The sequence below is a fragment of the Miniopterus schreibersii genome (assembly GCF_964146895.1).
Source record: "Miniopterus schreibersii genome assembly, chromosome: 2".
NCBI classification, from domain to species: domain Eukaryota; kingdom Metazoa; phylum Chordata; class Mammalia; order Chiroptera; family Miniopteridae; genus Miniopterus; species Miniopterus schreibersii.
The window spans coordinates 63,822,420-63,839,648 of NC_138102.1; the positions used below are offsets into that span (position 1 = coordinate 63,822,420).

General features: G+C 33.5%; 1 protein-coding gene across 6 annotated transcripts in view; it reads right to left on the bottom strand.

Annotated features, from left to right (window-relative positions):
* The window catches only part of TDRD3 (tudor domain containing 3), a 146,969-nt gene that overhangs the window by 55,486 nt on the left and 74,254 nt on the right, over nt 1–17,229 (bottom strand). For all 6 annotated transcript variants that reach the window (XM_081130804.1, XM_081130803.1, XM_081130808.1 and 3 more), the window contains exons 5-8: nt 15,807–15,948; nt 10,937–11,008; nt 8,483–8,632; nt 2,681–2,821 (exon numbers count right to left, since the gene is read on the bottom strand). In XM_081130804.1, coding sequence (XP_080986930.1) covers nt 2,681–2,821; nt 8,483–8,632; nt 10,937–11,008; nt 15,807–15,948 — 505 coding nt within the window. The remainder of the gene's footprint in view (nt 1–2,680; nt 2,822–8,482; nt 8,633–10,936; nt 11,009–15,806; nt 15,949–17,229) is intronic.

The window sequence follows — 17,229 nt, forward strand, 5'->3', positions numbered from 1 at the left end:
CTGCTACTTTATTGAATTAATTTTTCAGTTCCAGCAGTTTTTTTGGTCGAATCTTTAGGTTTCTCTATGTACAGTATCATGTCATATGCAAATAATGACAATTTTACTTCTCCCTTTTCAATTTGTATGCCTTTAATTTCTTCTTCTTGTCTAATTGCTGGGGCTAGGACTTCTAGGACATGTTAATTAACAGTGGTGAGAATGGACATTCCTGTTTTGGTCCCAATTTTAAGGAAAACACTTGTAGTTTTTGCCATTGAGTATGATGTTTGCTGTGGGTTTCTCATATATGGCCTTTACTACATTGAGTATGTTCTGTCTATTCCCATTTTGCTGAGAGTTTTTATCATAAATGGGTTTTATCAAATGCTTTTTCTGAATCTATTGGTATAATCAGGTGGTTTTTATCCTTCATTATCTTTCTTTGATGTATCACATTGATTTTTTAATACTGTACCAACCTTGCATCTCTGGGACAAATTCCACTTGATCACAGTATATAAACTTCTTAATGTATTGCTGTGTCTCTCTTTGAGTTTATTCTCCTGGAGTTTCTTAAGTTTCTTGGATTTGTAGATTCATGATATCATCAAATTTGGGAACTTGGGGCTATTATCTCTTCAAATATTTTTTGCCCCTTTCTGTCTCCTATTGTGTATGTAGGTGCATTTGATGGTAACTTAAAAGTGCCTTAGGCTTAAGTTTTTTTCATTCTTTTCCTCTTTCTGCATCTTATACTGGGTCATTTCAACTGCCTTATATTGAAGTTCACTGATTTTTTCTTCTGCCTGCTCTAGTCTGATGCTGAACCTAATTTTTTTAAAATTTCAGCTAACGTATTTTTCAGCTCCAGAAATTCTATTTAGTCTCCATTTATAATTTCTATCTTTTCAAAACATTTTTCTATCTCTTTATTGGTATTCCCTATTTGTTCATATATTGTTCTCCTGATTTCTTTTAGTTTGCTCTCAATGGTTTACTTCAGAACTCTGGGTATATTTAAGATTGTTAAAGTCTTTGTTTAGTAAGTCCAATGCCAGGGTTTCTTTAGGAATGATTTTGTCAATTTCTTTTTTTCCTATGACTGAGCCATAGGAAAAAATACTATCTTGTTTTTTTGTGTGCTTTGTAATTTTTTGTTGAGAACTGTGCATTTTGAGTACTCTTAACAGTGGCAGTTTTGGAAATCAGATTTTCCCTCCTCCTCTGGGACTGCTGCTATTACTTGATGAAGACTGCAGTTTTAATTTTGTTTACTTTCCAAACTTCCCTTTCAAAAATTATATTCCTTGTGTGATCACTGAAGTCTTTGTTCTATTACCTCTGTGATCAGCCTCTTCTCCATCAATCACTACCCTGGATACTGCAAGAGTCTGATTAGGACCCAGTGTGATAAAAGAGTCGCTTCAGATAGTGTTTGTCAGCTCAATAATTATTTCAGTGAAAAGGACAATTCCTGGAGATTTCTATATTGCCATCTTTGTGATATTACTTCCTTCATATGTGATATCATAATAATAAGTGCAGGTTCCTGGTATTCTATGGCAAGATATCTCCTCAGAAGTCTTCTCAATTTACTAAAGTTTAAGAGCTTTTTGAGTTAGAGACCATGTCTTTTTCAGCTTGTTGTATCCACTCTATCCTGAATGCTCTTTCCCCTCCCCCCACTCAAGAATTAAATGGGCAAATGTTCAAGGAAGAGAAAACCTGGCCCATAGTTATAAACCCATTCTCCTTGAGCGGTGATTGGTTGACTTAGGAATGAGCATGTGATCTATTTCTAGTCCATGAGATATAAATAAAATTTGCTGGAGATTTCAGAAGTATCTTCTTATCTGATAAAACAGAACCACAGCCAGGGATATGACCCCTTTCCTTATTCCTTTGAATTTTTTGCATGGAGATTTAATGCATAGAGAATCCTGTAAAAATGAGAAGAAAGCCAAAACACACCAGAGTCCCAACATTCACACTGCTAAATTTATCAACTTTTGTAACCATCTATCTCTTAATTTCTTGTTAATTACATGATATAATAAACCCCCATTATTTAAGCTAGTCTTAGTGTTCTGTACCCTGCAGATAAAAATGTCCAAAATCATTCAACCTCTAAAGGCAGAAGAAAATGAATTCTTGTCAGTTCTGTTATAAATGAGGACACCGCAGCATATCAGAAATATATTTGACTCTTATTTATCTTAAAATTCCAGGTATATTTTGCAATTGAGTCTATAATATACATGCACTTATTGCAATATTTTTTTTCCAAAGAGCAAGCAAAACAAAACAAAACAAAATCACTTTAGACAAAATTAGAGAAAAACATGAAGACATGGTGAAGGATTGAGAAGGGGAGATAACTATGTTTTTGATGCAACTTTTAGAATACAATTTCCATTGAGTGTCTTCTATTTAATTTGATAACTTATCAATCCATTCCAAAAGATGTTATTCAGACAGTACAAATTTAAATAAAATGGAAGTTTTAAGTAAATTATTTTTCAAACAATCCAAATTTTCCATGAGTTAATTATAAATCTTAATGAAAGCCTTCTTAGAGTTATAGCATCTACCCATAATACACTGAACAAAACCAGTGGTGGTTGGGAGAAAGAATAAAAAATCATCAAGGCTATTAAAGGAAGAACACATTAACTTTGTGTTGGTTCTTTAGCCTTACCAGTTCTCTATAGACACCTTCATGTTTCCCCTCTGATTTGGTTGACTTTTCTTTCTGTAAAATTTCTCTATTTCGGTTACCAGCAGCACTCATGTTTAGATTACTTCTAGCACCACCGCCACCTCCTCCAAATGTCTTGGTCTTTAGATAAGAGAAAGACAACAGAGATGTAAGTAAATAGCATTAAAAAATAGTCCTAAAGACTAAGCTACAACTAAAAATATCAAAACTAAAGTAGTTTTAACTATGTTTTACATTAAAAAATCAAACGTTAGAGAATTCTTTTTTAAACAAATATCTACTAGCCAAAATCTCTTTTTCCATAAGTCCAGGGAAGGCAATAAAATAATTACATAATTATAATCTTTAAGTCTCCAAGGCAAGTCATCAGAATAAACTTAAGTAGATAATAATATAGAAGAAAATAATAAGCACTATGAAGATTAGGCGTCAAAAATAATTCTAGGGTAAAATACTTGACTAATATCATGAGCCTGGGTTAAAAATACAGCTACAAGGCAAGGCTATCTTCAGTAAGGCACCAAACCTGTCCAGAAATCAGTTACATTATATCTATGATCCAGTAATATAATTGTATATTCTTAGAAGGTAAACAAATAATATAAATTTTAAGACTGGATTAAAACTTTCTTGCTAATTTATTATTTATATTAATTACATATGCTGTGTCTTACCAACTATGTACGAAAACTTTGAAGTCCATATTTCTTATTTTACCTGGCTTAATTTGAAAAATTATATGTGTAATCAAATTTGAAAATTTGATATGATTTCATTTATGTTTTTTCAAAACTATTTTTAAAAGACTAGAAGATAAAGAACCTTGGTTTGGAAGGATACTAACTCATAATTAAAAAGTACCCCACAGTTGTACCTTTGTAATATCAAATTAAACATCTAAATATACAATAGCTTTATAAACTAATAGATCTAATAAAAAAGGAAGAAGTCAAGACTTGATTTTTATTAGATAATGATCAATATTTTTAAATTATTTAAGTGTTTTAAAGTGATTACAAGAAAATAAAGTATGCTAGATATAAATTCATATAACATTGAAAAATTATTTTGTATCAGATGAAAATATAAAGAAAAAGAACCTGAAAAATAGAAAAATGTTAGATAAGCATTAATGGACAACATATAAAGTATCTCTATTGATACACCCCAGTATCTAAATTTAATTCAAATAAAAATGAAACCACATCTTTAAAAACCAAAGATGCATTGCTGGATTCATTCACTTTTTGGCTTAGGCAAATCCCAGCAAAAAACAGATTTAGAATGTCTTGATAGTCATTACCTATATAACCATAAAGAAAAATGTGAGTTTATATTAATGTGATACAAAGTTTATTAGGCTAGAAGACACTGTAATATAGTTAAGAACATTGGCCTTGGAGCTAGACAAAGGTGGGACTAAATCTTGGCTCAGCCACTTCCTAGCTCCTGCCCTCGGACAAGTCATTTAACTTCCTCCTTCCATAGGCCTCAGATTTCTCATGCTTAAAACAGGGATGAGAAAACCTACCTGACTGGGATGTTTTGAGGATTAAATGACATCATCGACATGAGTGATCAATTCAGTAATTGGCACATGGCAAACACTCATAACAGATAACAATCCTACTGCTTTATTTAATATATTAGAACACAGTTACCTGAAAACTCTGGAGCCTGACCTGTTCCAAATTAAATATATTTCTGGAATTTAAATTCTGTAACTCCAGTATTTTTTCTTTTTGGTGCTAGTGAAATAGTCCCATCTTCTGGATACATTTTATTATTTTCTTTATGGATTAAGGAATAGGATAAATAGCATTTTCAGTATTGCTTTTTAGTGCTTTAAAACAGTTGTTACTCACTAACCAGTTAAATGTCTAGAAATATCAAAACTTAAACATTACCCATAAGGCAACTGATGTCCTTTATGAGCCACACCATCTTGTCCATGTTATGTGAATTAGGTGTCTGTGAGATCACCATCACCAGGAAACTCAGTGGGCCTTTAATGCTGCCTACCACTTTTACTATATTTCCCTAGCCCATTCATCCTCGATCTTCTAGACCACTGTTTTACATGTTCTCCTCACTGCTCAAGCCTCCAACATCTTCTCCCCCATTGTCACAGTTGGCCTTGCTTACTTCCTCACTGAAACAACAAAATAATCACTGAAGAACTTGAATAGATTTTCACTATATCAACCCACCACTGATATTTGCACTTACACTTTATCTTTACACCCTCTATATGAATATTAAGAGTAATGTGCAGGGAATGAATGGTTTTCCCAATTCTACATTAGTTCTCAGGTAGTAGCATTTTACATTACTATTTCAATAGTCTTTGATAAGTTCAACACTCCTTCCTCCATGATACAATTTCTGCATTGTCCTGTTTTGATCCTATCTTACCAGTGATGCCTTGGCTGGTTCAACTTCTTCATCCAACCTCTAAGGCTGAAATGCTACAGCATTCATTCCATACCCTTTTTTCTTCCCTATCAGCGTTCATTCCTTTGGTGATCTTGTTTGCCTCATGATTTTAAATATCATCCTTATGCCTATAACTCTCAAATGCATATATCCATTTCAAATTCACCCTTCAGCTACACTCTTCTGTCTCACTGCCTATTAAACGTTACCACAGGGATGTCTAATAGGTACTTCAATATTAATATGTTCAAAACAAAACACCAGATATTTCTCCTCTCCAACATGTTCTACCTCAGTCTTCTCCAATTCAAGGTAAGCAATGAACCCTGCCAAATTTTCAAGGCAAAACCCTTGGAGTTATTCATGACATTGCTTCTTCTCTCCTGTGCCCCATGCAATCTGCCAGAAATCCTGATGACTTTACTTTCAAAATTCTAGAAGCTGACCACTTCACACGACCTACACAGCTGCCATCTTCATTCAAACTACCATCATTTTTCTCCCACTGGATTACTTCAGTAATTTCCTAACTTGTCTGATTCCAATCTTCCTTCTCTATAATCTGTTCTTAACACAGCAGCCAGAAATAGACTTTTAAAATGTAGGTCAGCTGATGCTACTGCTGAAAATCCTCCAGAAGCTCCTCATTTCTCTCTGAGTAAAGGCCAATGTCTTTAGGATGGCTTACAGGGCCCTACATAAGCAGAATCCCATTACCACTAGACTTTACATCCTACTATGTATTCCTTTGCTCTCTCTGCTTCCACTGTCCCTTTGCTATTCACTGAACATATATTCTGCTTTTGATCCTTTGCAAAAGCCTTTCCTTCTCCCTAGAATAAGCCTCTCATGTAACCACACAGCTAATTTTCTTATCTCTTTCAAGTCTTGGCTCAAATCTCATCACAGTGAGGCCTAATCAAACTACTATATTTAAAACTGAAATCTACAATTTGCCTATTTAGTATGTTTACATTATTTACTGACCTTACTAGTATGTAAACTACACAAGAATTTCAAAGAAATCTCAATTTCTGACTATTCTATTTTAAATTGTACCCCCCACCACAAATGGCACTCCCAACTCCCCATCCTATTCTACTTTTCTTTTTTTTCCAATAGCACTTATCAACTTCTAACCTACCATACAACTTACATACTTATTATGTGTTAGTCTGTCACCCTCACTATAATATAAGCTTGATAAGGGTAGTGATCTTTTGTCTATTTGTTCATTGATTTAACCTAAGCATTTAAAAAACTTCCTGGCACCTACTAGTCCAGAGTGGCTCAGTTGGTTGGGGCATCATCTCATGCACCCAAGGGTTGCATGGAAGGCAATGGATGGATGTTTCTCTCTCACATTGATGTTTCTCTCTCTCTGTCTTTCTCCTCTCTCCTCCCAACCTCCCTCCCTCCCTCTCACTCCTTCTCCCTCTCCCTCTCTTTGGGCATGTCCTTAGGTGAGGATTTAAATAAATAAATAAATAAATAAATAAATAAATAAATAAATAAATAAATAAATCTTGATGGCATATAGTAGGTTTTCAAAATATATTTGCTGAATGAAGGAATAAAGGGAAAAAAGAACAATAATCACTTGGTCATTTGTAGTAGATTCCACCAAATCCATGCAAGTGTTTTAATAAAAGATCATAAAACATCCTTTCAGAAAAATTACACTGTTATGGTGATTTTGATGTTCAAAAAGATTAAATATAAACATGTGTGCACACTTATAGGTATATAGAGATATAGATATAATCTTCTACTGTAATGCACATAGGTTCACTCCTAGAATTGTCATTGGGTAGCCTTGGGCAAGTTTTAAACCACCATCAACTCTCTCATATATAAATTGAGAACTTTTAAGTCTGTTTCAGAAAATTGAGACTCTGTACTTATCAAATACTTATGAGAAAACACAACATGATCAATTATGACTTTAAAAAATGAAATATATTACAGTATGTTAACTATATTCCAGCAAACAGGTAGCAGTAACCACATCAACCAAAATTTTGGGAGAAAAATTTTTTGAGAGAAGTGCAAATCAAAAGAACAATTTTCCCATAGTCATTAAGAAACTGATATACACCCATATCCTCTTCTGAAACTCCATAATTTTAATAGCTTTTTGGGACAGAGAAATATATTTCATGTAAACTGTGTAAAATGTATTAATTTCAGAAATATTAAAAATGATTTTTTAAAATGTGCCTTAGATTAGAGAAAGTACTAAAGAATAGCTATAGTCATGTTTATTAAGAGCTTTTTAGCAAAGGAATATTATGATCTGTGCCATGTAGAATTTTAAATGTTTTAAAGATTATCAATTTTAATTCTCACCATAACCACATAAACTGGGTACCATTATTATCTTCTTTTCATAGACAAAGAAAAATAGGTTACAAAATTTAAGTAACCTATCCAAGGTTGTCAGGGGATATGCTTCCAGACTGCCTGATTCCAAAGTCCATGCTCTTGGCGTCTACCTTAGACTGACGATAGACACCCTGCAGGAAGGACAACCAGAATGCAAGAAGTTTCCTCCTTAAACTCTGAATTTCAACAGAAAAGCAGTTAGCTAAGATTCATGGCTGGTTTTGAATTAAGAAAACTATTAATTTTGAATTAAGAAAACTATTTCAATATCACTGGTTAAGAAAAACCTGTCTAAGCAACTAATTAATGAATTAAAATTTCTTGTTGAAGTCTAAAAATCCATAAATAACTAGAGAAAACACCTATTTCAAATAATCAAGAAATTAAAAATAATTTTAAAAGCCATTTGGCTATTAATAGTAAATGATGGGGGTGGGGTGTGCACATGTATAAATACACATATAATCCAGGGGAAAAACCGTTTTTACTATAGAGTAAATAGATTTAAGAATAAAAACTGACAAAATTGTTAATCCGGAGCCACTGATTTATCCTCTGATTTTTACTAGCATTCTCAGAAGTTGCTGAGGGGAAAATTAGTCTCAAAGAATGTCATCAAGCCCAACTAATAATAGGAAAGCCTCTGCCAAAACAGAAAGTACTGGGTTTGGCTGTTACACTGTTATAAGAAGAAAAGGAAGAGGGAGAAAAGAAGGGTGGTTTGCTAGCAAGAGTAACTTAATGGACTTGTCAAGAGGATTTGGAAAAAGAAAACATGAGCAAAATGTGTAAGCTTAAGACTCCACAAGGTACCAGGGCATTTTCTACTGATACAAGGAGAATGCCAAAAGTTCACTGAATTTGTTACCATATGTGAAAAGACAATAATAAATATAAGTAATCTAAATAGAACATAATGACCAGAACTAAGAAAAATTTATTATAATTTAGCTTTCTTACTTCTTTGCTCTTTGCAACTTCCGCAATAGCAGCAGTCCTTTGCTTTTCAAATTCATCATTATCATTTGCAGGTTTGGCAGGCATTGTAACTTGCAATGTCTTCCTTCGATCAAGTTCTCTGCTATCCATTTGGACATGAGAAACACACTTCTGGTAACAATAAATAAAAATCAATCACTTCAGTAATTCCCAAAGAGATTCAAGGTTTACATAATAAAGTATTACTTATTCAAAAAATGTTTGCATTACAATAGCTGAGAGCCCATAAAAATACCATTATTTCCATAGATTTAAAAATAAAGGTAGAAAACTGATTAAAGTAACTTTTAAGTAAGTGTGACTAGTAAATAAAATGAAAAGCTTCGCAAAAATGGGGCCCCCTAAAGTAGGGTCCATATTTAAAACATACATGGAACCAGAAGACCTAAGTTTCATTATAGAATAATGGCTTAAAATAACTTAAATTTCAAACAATATAGACTGTTGCACAAGAAAAGGTAAATTCAGTTTTTTATTAAGACCTTGGTTTACACATTATGTCACAATATCCTTATGAGGATTAAGATGTCTCTGAACTTATAAACCAAAAGCTAAAAACATACCCTCTCCCTCAACCAGGCTGCAAAGTTTTTGATTTTTAGTCTCATAAAATAAATTGAGAAAATCATCATTGCCTAAAAATAAGCCCTGAATTCTATTCTCCCTTCCAATCATAGCAGTAACAATCCTATAAAATAAACATTTTCTCAACTCATTAATAACAAGAAGAAAACATGCTTTCAAACAAATGTGTTACACAATTACAGATTTTTAGCAATATAAATATATCTTGTTGATACCAGTACACAGCCAGCATTATCTGCCTTTAACCTACACACAAGTCTAAAAAGATGTGGAAAAGAATTTTTCAGAATGGACTTTATAAACAAATAATATTACTGAAACTGTAACTTTTATTATACTTCCTAAGACAAAAAAAAATCATAAAACACACTTCAAGTTCTTGAAAATAATTAAAGCATAAGTCTCTGGGCAATTTATGAAAGAGATATTATCACCAAAATGTTTAAGGGAAAAGCAAAGTGTTACAAACATATCATTTATCATTTTCAAATACAAATTATTAGAATATTTAAACTGTTTTCATTCTGGGGCTTTTTACTACACTAGTAGAAGTGAGGTTATCATCAACATAGATCACACCACAGGGCATCATGCCTCCTTTTATCTTGACTGTGCCTTGTTGCAAAGTACAATAAAAATCAACATATTTTTAAAATACTTTCAAAATAGACATGATGCAAGAAATGACTTTTACTGAACTTTGGATAGACTCTACATAAAGATTTTTGAAGAGGATACCATCTGATTCTACCCACTTATCTTCTGATCAGCTCGTTTTCACACAAAATTTTTTTTCAAGTTGTTAGAGATATAGAGGTCTGTTTCCTACCTGTGGTGTCCCTAACTCATCTTCAGTACACGCAAAGAAAAACAAAGAGCAGATACAAGGCAGAATACCAATAGCTAAATTTTGGTGGCATCATGTGGCAAAGAGCAAGCTGTCACAGGGATTATTCTCAGACTCTGCAGGGATAAAGCAGGCATAGGCTAGAGGATGCATTTTGATGCTGAGCACAACCAGGAAGACACAAGATATCAGGCAGCTGAGGAGCTACCTCAGGGTAACACGTAGCAGCAAGGGGGCTGAAAACAGGAAGTAGACAGAAAACCTTTAGCTTCTGTCAGAGAAGGATCAGGGCTGCTGTGGTTGAAAAGGAAAATACTAACTGAAAATAAAATTAAATACTCAGAAACCTAAGCATATACATTCTTTTTTACAGGCAAAAGGAAAGAAACCATTATTTGTACAGTTGATCCTGGAAAATATATGGAGTTTGTATGATGCTGTCTTTTAAATGCCGTCTTTTAAAGGTTAAGTCCCTGACTAAGAAAGGTATTTGAATCAAGGCAGATGAAGAGAATCTTGAATGGGGCATCTGGGACAGCAGGCTCTCCTAAGGTGCAATGGTGCCCCTCCTGTCCCTCTCATGTTCTCACTTTTTTGTCTCACCCTTCTGTTGATACTTTTATTTTCTCTCTCCCTCTTGTTTTTAATGAACAAAATGAAAAATTATAGCGTATTTTTATTTTCTTTTGCATTTCTCCATCACTATCTTAGTTAGTTATTAGTTATAAACTGCTCTTCAGGTGTGCTTCTTAATTTCTTTAATCTTTGGGTTAACAAGCTCTTGAGAAAATCATGTGAACCAACAATTTAATTACAGTAAAGAAAAACACACACAATTATTAAATTCCTTTACTGAACATATTTCCATATAACACCATGACCCCTGAATGAATAGTTCAGCATAAAACTAAATACAGCTTGAATACCGATGAAAAACACTTTTTGCTGATTAAAATTCATCTGCCAACATGAAAGTCATTTACCTGTCCAAAAGGCACAAAAGGAGGTGGTCCACCTTCAGTCCCAATATTGCTTCTATTGTGTTTTGACAAACTCTGTGATAAAAGTGAGTCACAAAACAGAAATTATACATAAAAAATATATTTACAACATTTACAATGCACCAGGAATCTACTTACTTTAGTACATTCTTATAAAAAAACCAAACAGGAAAAAAAGCTTTCTATAAATTACTTCAGAATATATAAAATATTTTATAATTAGGCAAAGGCCCTCTCCTAATCTTCTGATACCAAAACACACATTCACAATAGTTTCCAGAAGTATATACCGAGCTGCTCCTACAAGAACAAAACACAGTAAAAAAAAAAAAACCCTCCTCAATCAGTAGCAAATTCAAAGATAATAGACTTTGGTAACAAAAATTTTACTTTGAAGCATATTAAAACTATAATCTGATAGATAAATATTACCTGGAAATTACCTTTAAAATGAATTTTTTAGACATAAAATCTATTAGCAAATAACATACTTGTTATATTGCAATATAATAAGAAATATATATTTGGTCTTCATCCCCAGTTCTTAGAACAGAGTTTGGAAGAGTTATAACCAGAAACCATTTATGGGAAAACTAGTAACGGCGCTTTCCAATTATTTAAAGGGATCAAATTGTTACAGTTTATAATATGGTGATTACTTTCAATTACAAAAAAATTTCCTCAATAAAGACTTGTTTTAATTGGAACACCTTCTTGTGCCAAATATATGGAATGAATGAAAGATCTGATGATTTAAAAAAACAAAACAAACAAAAAACAATAAAAAGACTTGTTTTAAAAATGAATTTAAATTTTGAAAAAATATTCAACCGACTGAATGTTATTTAATAAAAATACACTTTCAAACTCTACTAATTGTTTTCTTTTTCCCTAGTTCTCATATTTAAAATTAGAGTTAACAACGTATTATGCAAGTGGGGGGAAAATATTCTCCTTGCAAAGGCAATTTCTCACATTATAAATTCCTTTGAAATGTCATAAGGAATCTTCATGGCTCTTTTCAGTCATCTTTTTCTCCTATGTGTCTCACTTTGAGATGATATCTGTAAACACCAGTTATCATTTAATATAGCTTCTTAACTTTAAACTTTTCTGTACATTCTTAATAATTATCATTACAGGAAATGTTACCTCTGTTCTTACACCATATACAAAAATTAACTCAAAATGGATCAAAGACCTAAATTAAGAGATAAATCCATAAAAACTTCGTGAAGAAAACAGAGGGGGAAAGCTTCATGGCATTGGATTTAGTAATGATTTCTTGGATATGACATGAAAAAGTATAAGTAAGAAAAGGAAAAAAAAAGATAAAATTGAACTTCAAAATTAATAACATTTGTGCATCAAAGGACATTATTGACAGATTAAAAAAGGTAATCCATGAAATGTGAAAAAATATTTGCAAATTATACATCTGAGAAGGAATTGATATCTAGAATATATTGAGAAATCACATAAGAAAAAAGCAAACCGATTAAAAAATTAGCGAAGAATTTAAATAGACATTTCTCCAAAGAAGATACACAAATGGACAATAAGCATATGAAAAGAATAACAAGGGTTGGCAAGGATGTAGAAAAATTGGACCCCCTGTATATTGCTGATGGGAATGTAAAATGGTGCAGTCACTGTGGAAAACAATATGGCAGTTACTAAAAAATTAATAAATAAATTTAAATTATAACCATATGATCCCTCAATTCTACTCCTAGGTATATACCCAAAAGAACTGAAAGCAGAAACTTGAACATATATTTATTTATACACCCATATTCACAATAGCCAAAAGGTGAAAGCAACCCTAATGTCCGTCAGTGAATGAATGAACAAAACGTGATACACACACACACACACACACACACACACACACATTATTTAGCCTTAAAGTTAGGAAATTCTAAGACATGCTACAATATAAATACAACTTAAAGACATTATGCTAAATGAAATAAGCCAGACATAAAAGGACAAATATTAAATGATTCCACTTACACAAAGTACCTAAAGTAGTCAAAATCAGAGGCAAAACGAAGAATCACGGTTGCCAGAGATTGAGAGGAGGTAGGGAGTGGGAAGTTAATGTTTAATGGGTGCAGAATTTCAGTTTGGGAAGATAAAAACCACTTTCCTTCTTTCCTTCACCTGTCTGTAATCAACTTGCTACAGATACAACACCTGCATATGATTTAAATACTGTTCAATGTTCTTTTCCCTTATTTATTTTACAAGAATATTTAGGGCTGCTTTAATTCCAAAATGACTCTATGGTTTATGATTTCTATGTGTGCATTTGATTTCTATGTGTACTACCTGCCAGATGTTCAAGTAATTGAACTCTCCATGGTTTCTACATTGCTATGGTTACCAAATCAAAAACTTATAAAATCAAAGAGAATTATAATTATATTAAGAGGTTTTTAAATTCTTTTTAATGTAAATTTTTATTGCCCCCTAACAAGAAATACTAACAGGCTTTCAGGAACCAAAGTGCAAAGATACATAATAAAACATTACAAGGACAACTATCAAACTACTACTAATCTGTGTGTGTTTAGAATGAGGAAATTCCTAGAATGTTTAACTGACTTTTCAGCCAATGAAGTAGTTCTGGCTGGGTTGGGAAAATTATGTAAGATGTTGGTCTGACTTGAGAACACCTTACCACATTTTTTAAAATCTCTAATTAGCCCGGCCGGACGTGGCTCAGTGGTTGAGCGTCGACCTAGGATCCAGGTGATCGGGGTTCAATTCCAGGTCACGGCACATGCCTGCGTTGTGGGCACGATCCCCAGTCTCGGGCATGCAGGAGGCAGCAGGTCAATGACTCATCATTGATGTTTCTATCTCTCTCTCCCCTTCTCCTTTCCTGTCTCTGAAGTCAATAAAGATATGTTTAAAAAATAAATAAATAAATAAAATCTCTAATTATAAGAAAAATATATTAACTTGTGAAAGGAAAGGATCACATAAAATGAGTGGGATTTTGTTGGGAAATTCAAAGTTCATAAACTTGGCTCTTTATGTAAAACTATCAAATCTCCACTTACTTGCTTTTGCAACATTTTCAACTAAACAATGCAGTTATGAAACATTATCTTATACTGCACCGCACAACAGTCCAAAATGTAGCACATTATTATCATAAGGAATGAGTCTAAGAAATAAAATATGTGCGTAATTCTCCTTATCTATTTACCTCCCAACAGAGGCACTTTCAAACTAAGAAAATAGAAAGAAGTGATGTATCATAAAATACTAAGAGCTTGAAATAGTGCTAGGCCCACTGGCTCACTTTAGGCAAGATTTGAGAATAACACAAGAACATCAATTTTAGCTCAAAGAGTAATTTGCTTTATGTGCTTTGTAATTCATTCATTTCATAATTATTTGTTATGATGTTTATTACATGTAAGACTCAGAGCTACCACGTTGGAGATATAGGAATGCTCAGACCCATCATCTGTCAGGTGTCTAATCATAAAATAAGTTAGTTGACAGTTCTTAAAGTCTATTTTCTGATCTGTATGGACATAAAACCCCCTCACATGATTGTTAGGAAGATTACATGATATACAGAAACAAGAGCTCAGCACAATACCTACACACTGTTCAACAAATATTTGTAAAACTGAACACAGATGACACAAACAAGAATTCCGACCTTAAGAGGCCTAAAGGAAATAAGAAATAAACAGAATTTTAGTGCTAGGTAAAAACTAATATACTTGTTAAGATTAATAAAATATCCCAAGAACTCAATAAAAGAGCAACTACTTCACTTTGTGAAGAAGCAGCATTTGATCTGAGTCTAAAAGCGTAAGGACAATTTTGCCATGCAGGGATTAGGGGAGACAACACAAGATAAATGGTGTAAAAGTGGTAAAATTTTTTCCCCAAAAAATATAATTGAGGGAAGCATAGAGAACCAATGAAAGAGTAAGCAGTTCCATTTGTTAGAACAAAATCTATGTGAAACAATTTAGAGAGTTGAAAAGGTAAACTGGAACTAGGGCTAGATTATAAATGGCATTGAATCCCAACCTAAGGCATCTGAAACAAAAGCAGGGTGTGACATGTTCTGAGTAATGCTGAAGGAGGATGATTTGGCAGAAAGGCATAAAATAGATTAGAAGATGGAGAAAGAATATGTGTAGAGATCAGTTAAAAGGCTACTGCAGCAGTCCAGGCAAGAGATACTAGAGTCTTAAAGTAGAGTAACAGCAATGCAACCTTGGAGCAAAAGACTGATAAGAGTTCTGACTGCAGCGGATGAACAGAACTGGAAAGCAGAGGAACAATTACTAGATAACCCAGATGACCACGAAGATGAAGCTATTAACACAAATAGGAGAAACATCAACTAAAGTAACTAGGAAGAGCCTCGTTACAAGAGCCCCTCATTATAGTGAAATTCTAACCTGCATTATCTGTATGTATGTGTGTATGTAGATGAGACAAATATGCATTATGTTTTCATATGTAAATATGCACAAACACTTGTTTTTCTTTGCAGGAACAATTATATATATTACACACAAGTTATAACTGGTATCTTGGCAGTTTTGAAAACTTATCAGTAAAACATGACTTTTCAAAATATATAAAAAAAATAATAAATACTGAAAACATGACATCTGCTTTAGAGGAACACTGTGTTCAAACAAAGGCAGATAGTTGTCTATTAACAATCCTACATTCCATTCTCTCCAACTCTAACACAAGAACTACTGTCATTATTCATTATGGGGAGGTCTCCTTAAGATGCAGACTGCAATAAAAGAGTGCAGTGTTTTAGAAGTTGAAGCCTTTCTTCTTAGTTTGCACTTACTCTCTGTAACTCCCATTTCTCAATAAGGTGTTCCACTTCACCTCCAAGCACTGTGGTGTTGGAGTCATTCAAGAGCAGGAATCCATTTTTTATGTCCACAATGCCTGAGAGCTTAACTTTAGTTCCAGGTGGTGTGTTCAGGCTAAAGCAAAGAAAAAAAAAAAGTTAAAACAAGTTGAAGCTCCTCCCCCAAACTATGATTCAGTCTGATATCATGACCTGGTCAAGTTCTTCCAAGTGAACTAACATGAAAACTGTTTTTCAGGCCCGGCCGGGCGTGGCTCAGCGGTTGAGCGTCGACCTAGGATCCAGGCGATCAGGGTTTGATTCCCGGTCAGTGCACATGCCCGGGTTGTGGGCTCGATCAATGACTCTTTCATTATTGATGTTTCTATCTCTCTCTCCCTCTCCTTTCCTCCCTCTAAAATCAATAAAGATATATTTAAAAAAAAAAGAAAACTGTTTTTCAGGAGTAAAAAAGAAAAACAAGGACACAATAAAAATCACACTTCACAAATCTGTGGCAAAGATAAAAAGAATAAAATATATGAATGTTCTTTCTCAATAATGCCATGCTGTACAAATATGATTTGCCATTTTTTTTCCTGAGCTTTGGCTGTGCATTGCCCTGATACACTATACTACAAAATTAAATTTTATCACAGAAAAATATAGCTTACCAGTAATAATCCTAGAAATTTTACATCTATATGAGCTATCATAATCCACAAAAAATAATGCTTTTTATTAACCATGTAGTTAATGATCAAATGAGAGTTATTTACTCTAAAATGCACTAACTTTAAAATAACTTTTCTATAATAGACTAATATTATCAGTCTGGGGGCAAACATTACACCATAACCCCTTTTACAGAGGCCAGAGACAAGATGGTTATCCTCCTACCAACCTTTTGGTAGAAGAAACAATGGGAGAAATCTATTTCATCACATAGGTTTATTGAAAAGTTAAAGCACATACGTCAAGCCCCAACCCATCTCTTTGCCCATTTAGCAAGAGGTAAAGCACTCCAAATAGGAGAAAAGACTGTCCTAAAACACAGAGACCGGATTAGAAAATCATGCCAAAATGGCTTCACATTGTTTACACTTTAAAGGCTCAGGAAATTCACCATGTGCTGATATATACAACAGTAAATCAGTGAAATCATTGGTCTATTCTGAAAGAGAAAAAAAAAGGTTGATAACATAGTTATTAACAAGAAGAAACAGAATACTCCTGTTTTAAAGCTTCAAAGACTGCATGCAGAGCAAGACGTGTTGTGTTACATGCCACTGAGTGGGCTCTGACTCCTGGGACCCTATGAATGAGTGATGCCCAAACATCCTGCCCTCGACAGCCCTGCTCAGCTCCTGCAGACTCATGCTTATGGCTTCTTTTATGAAGTCAATCCATCTCACAT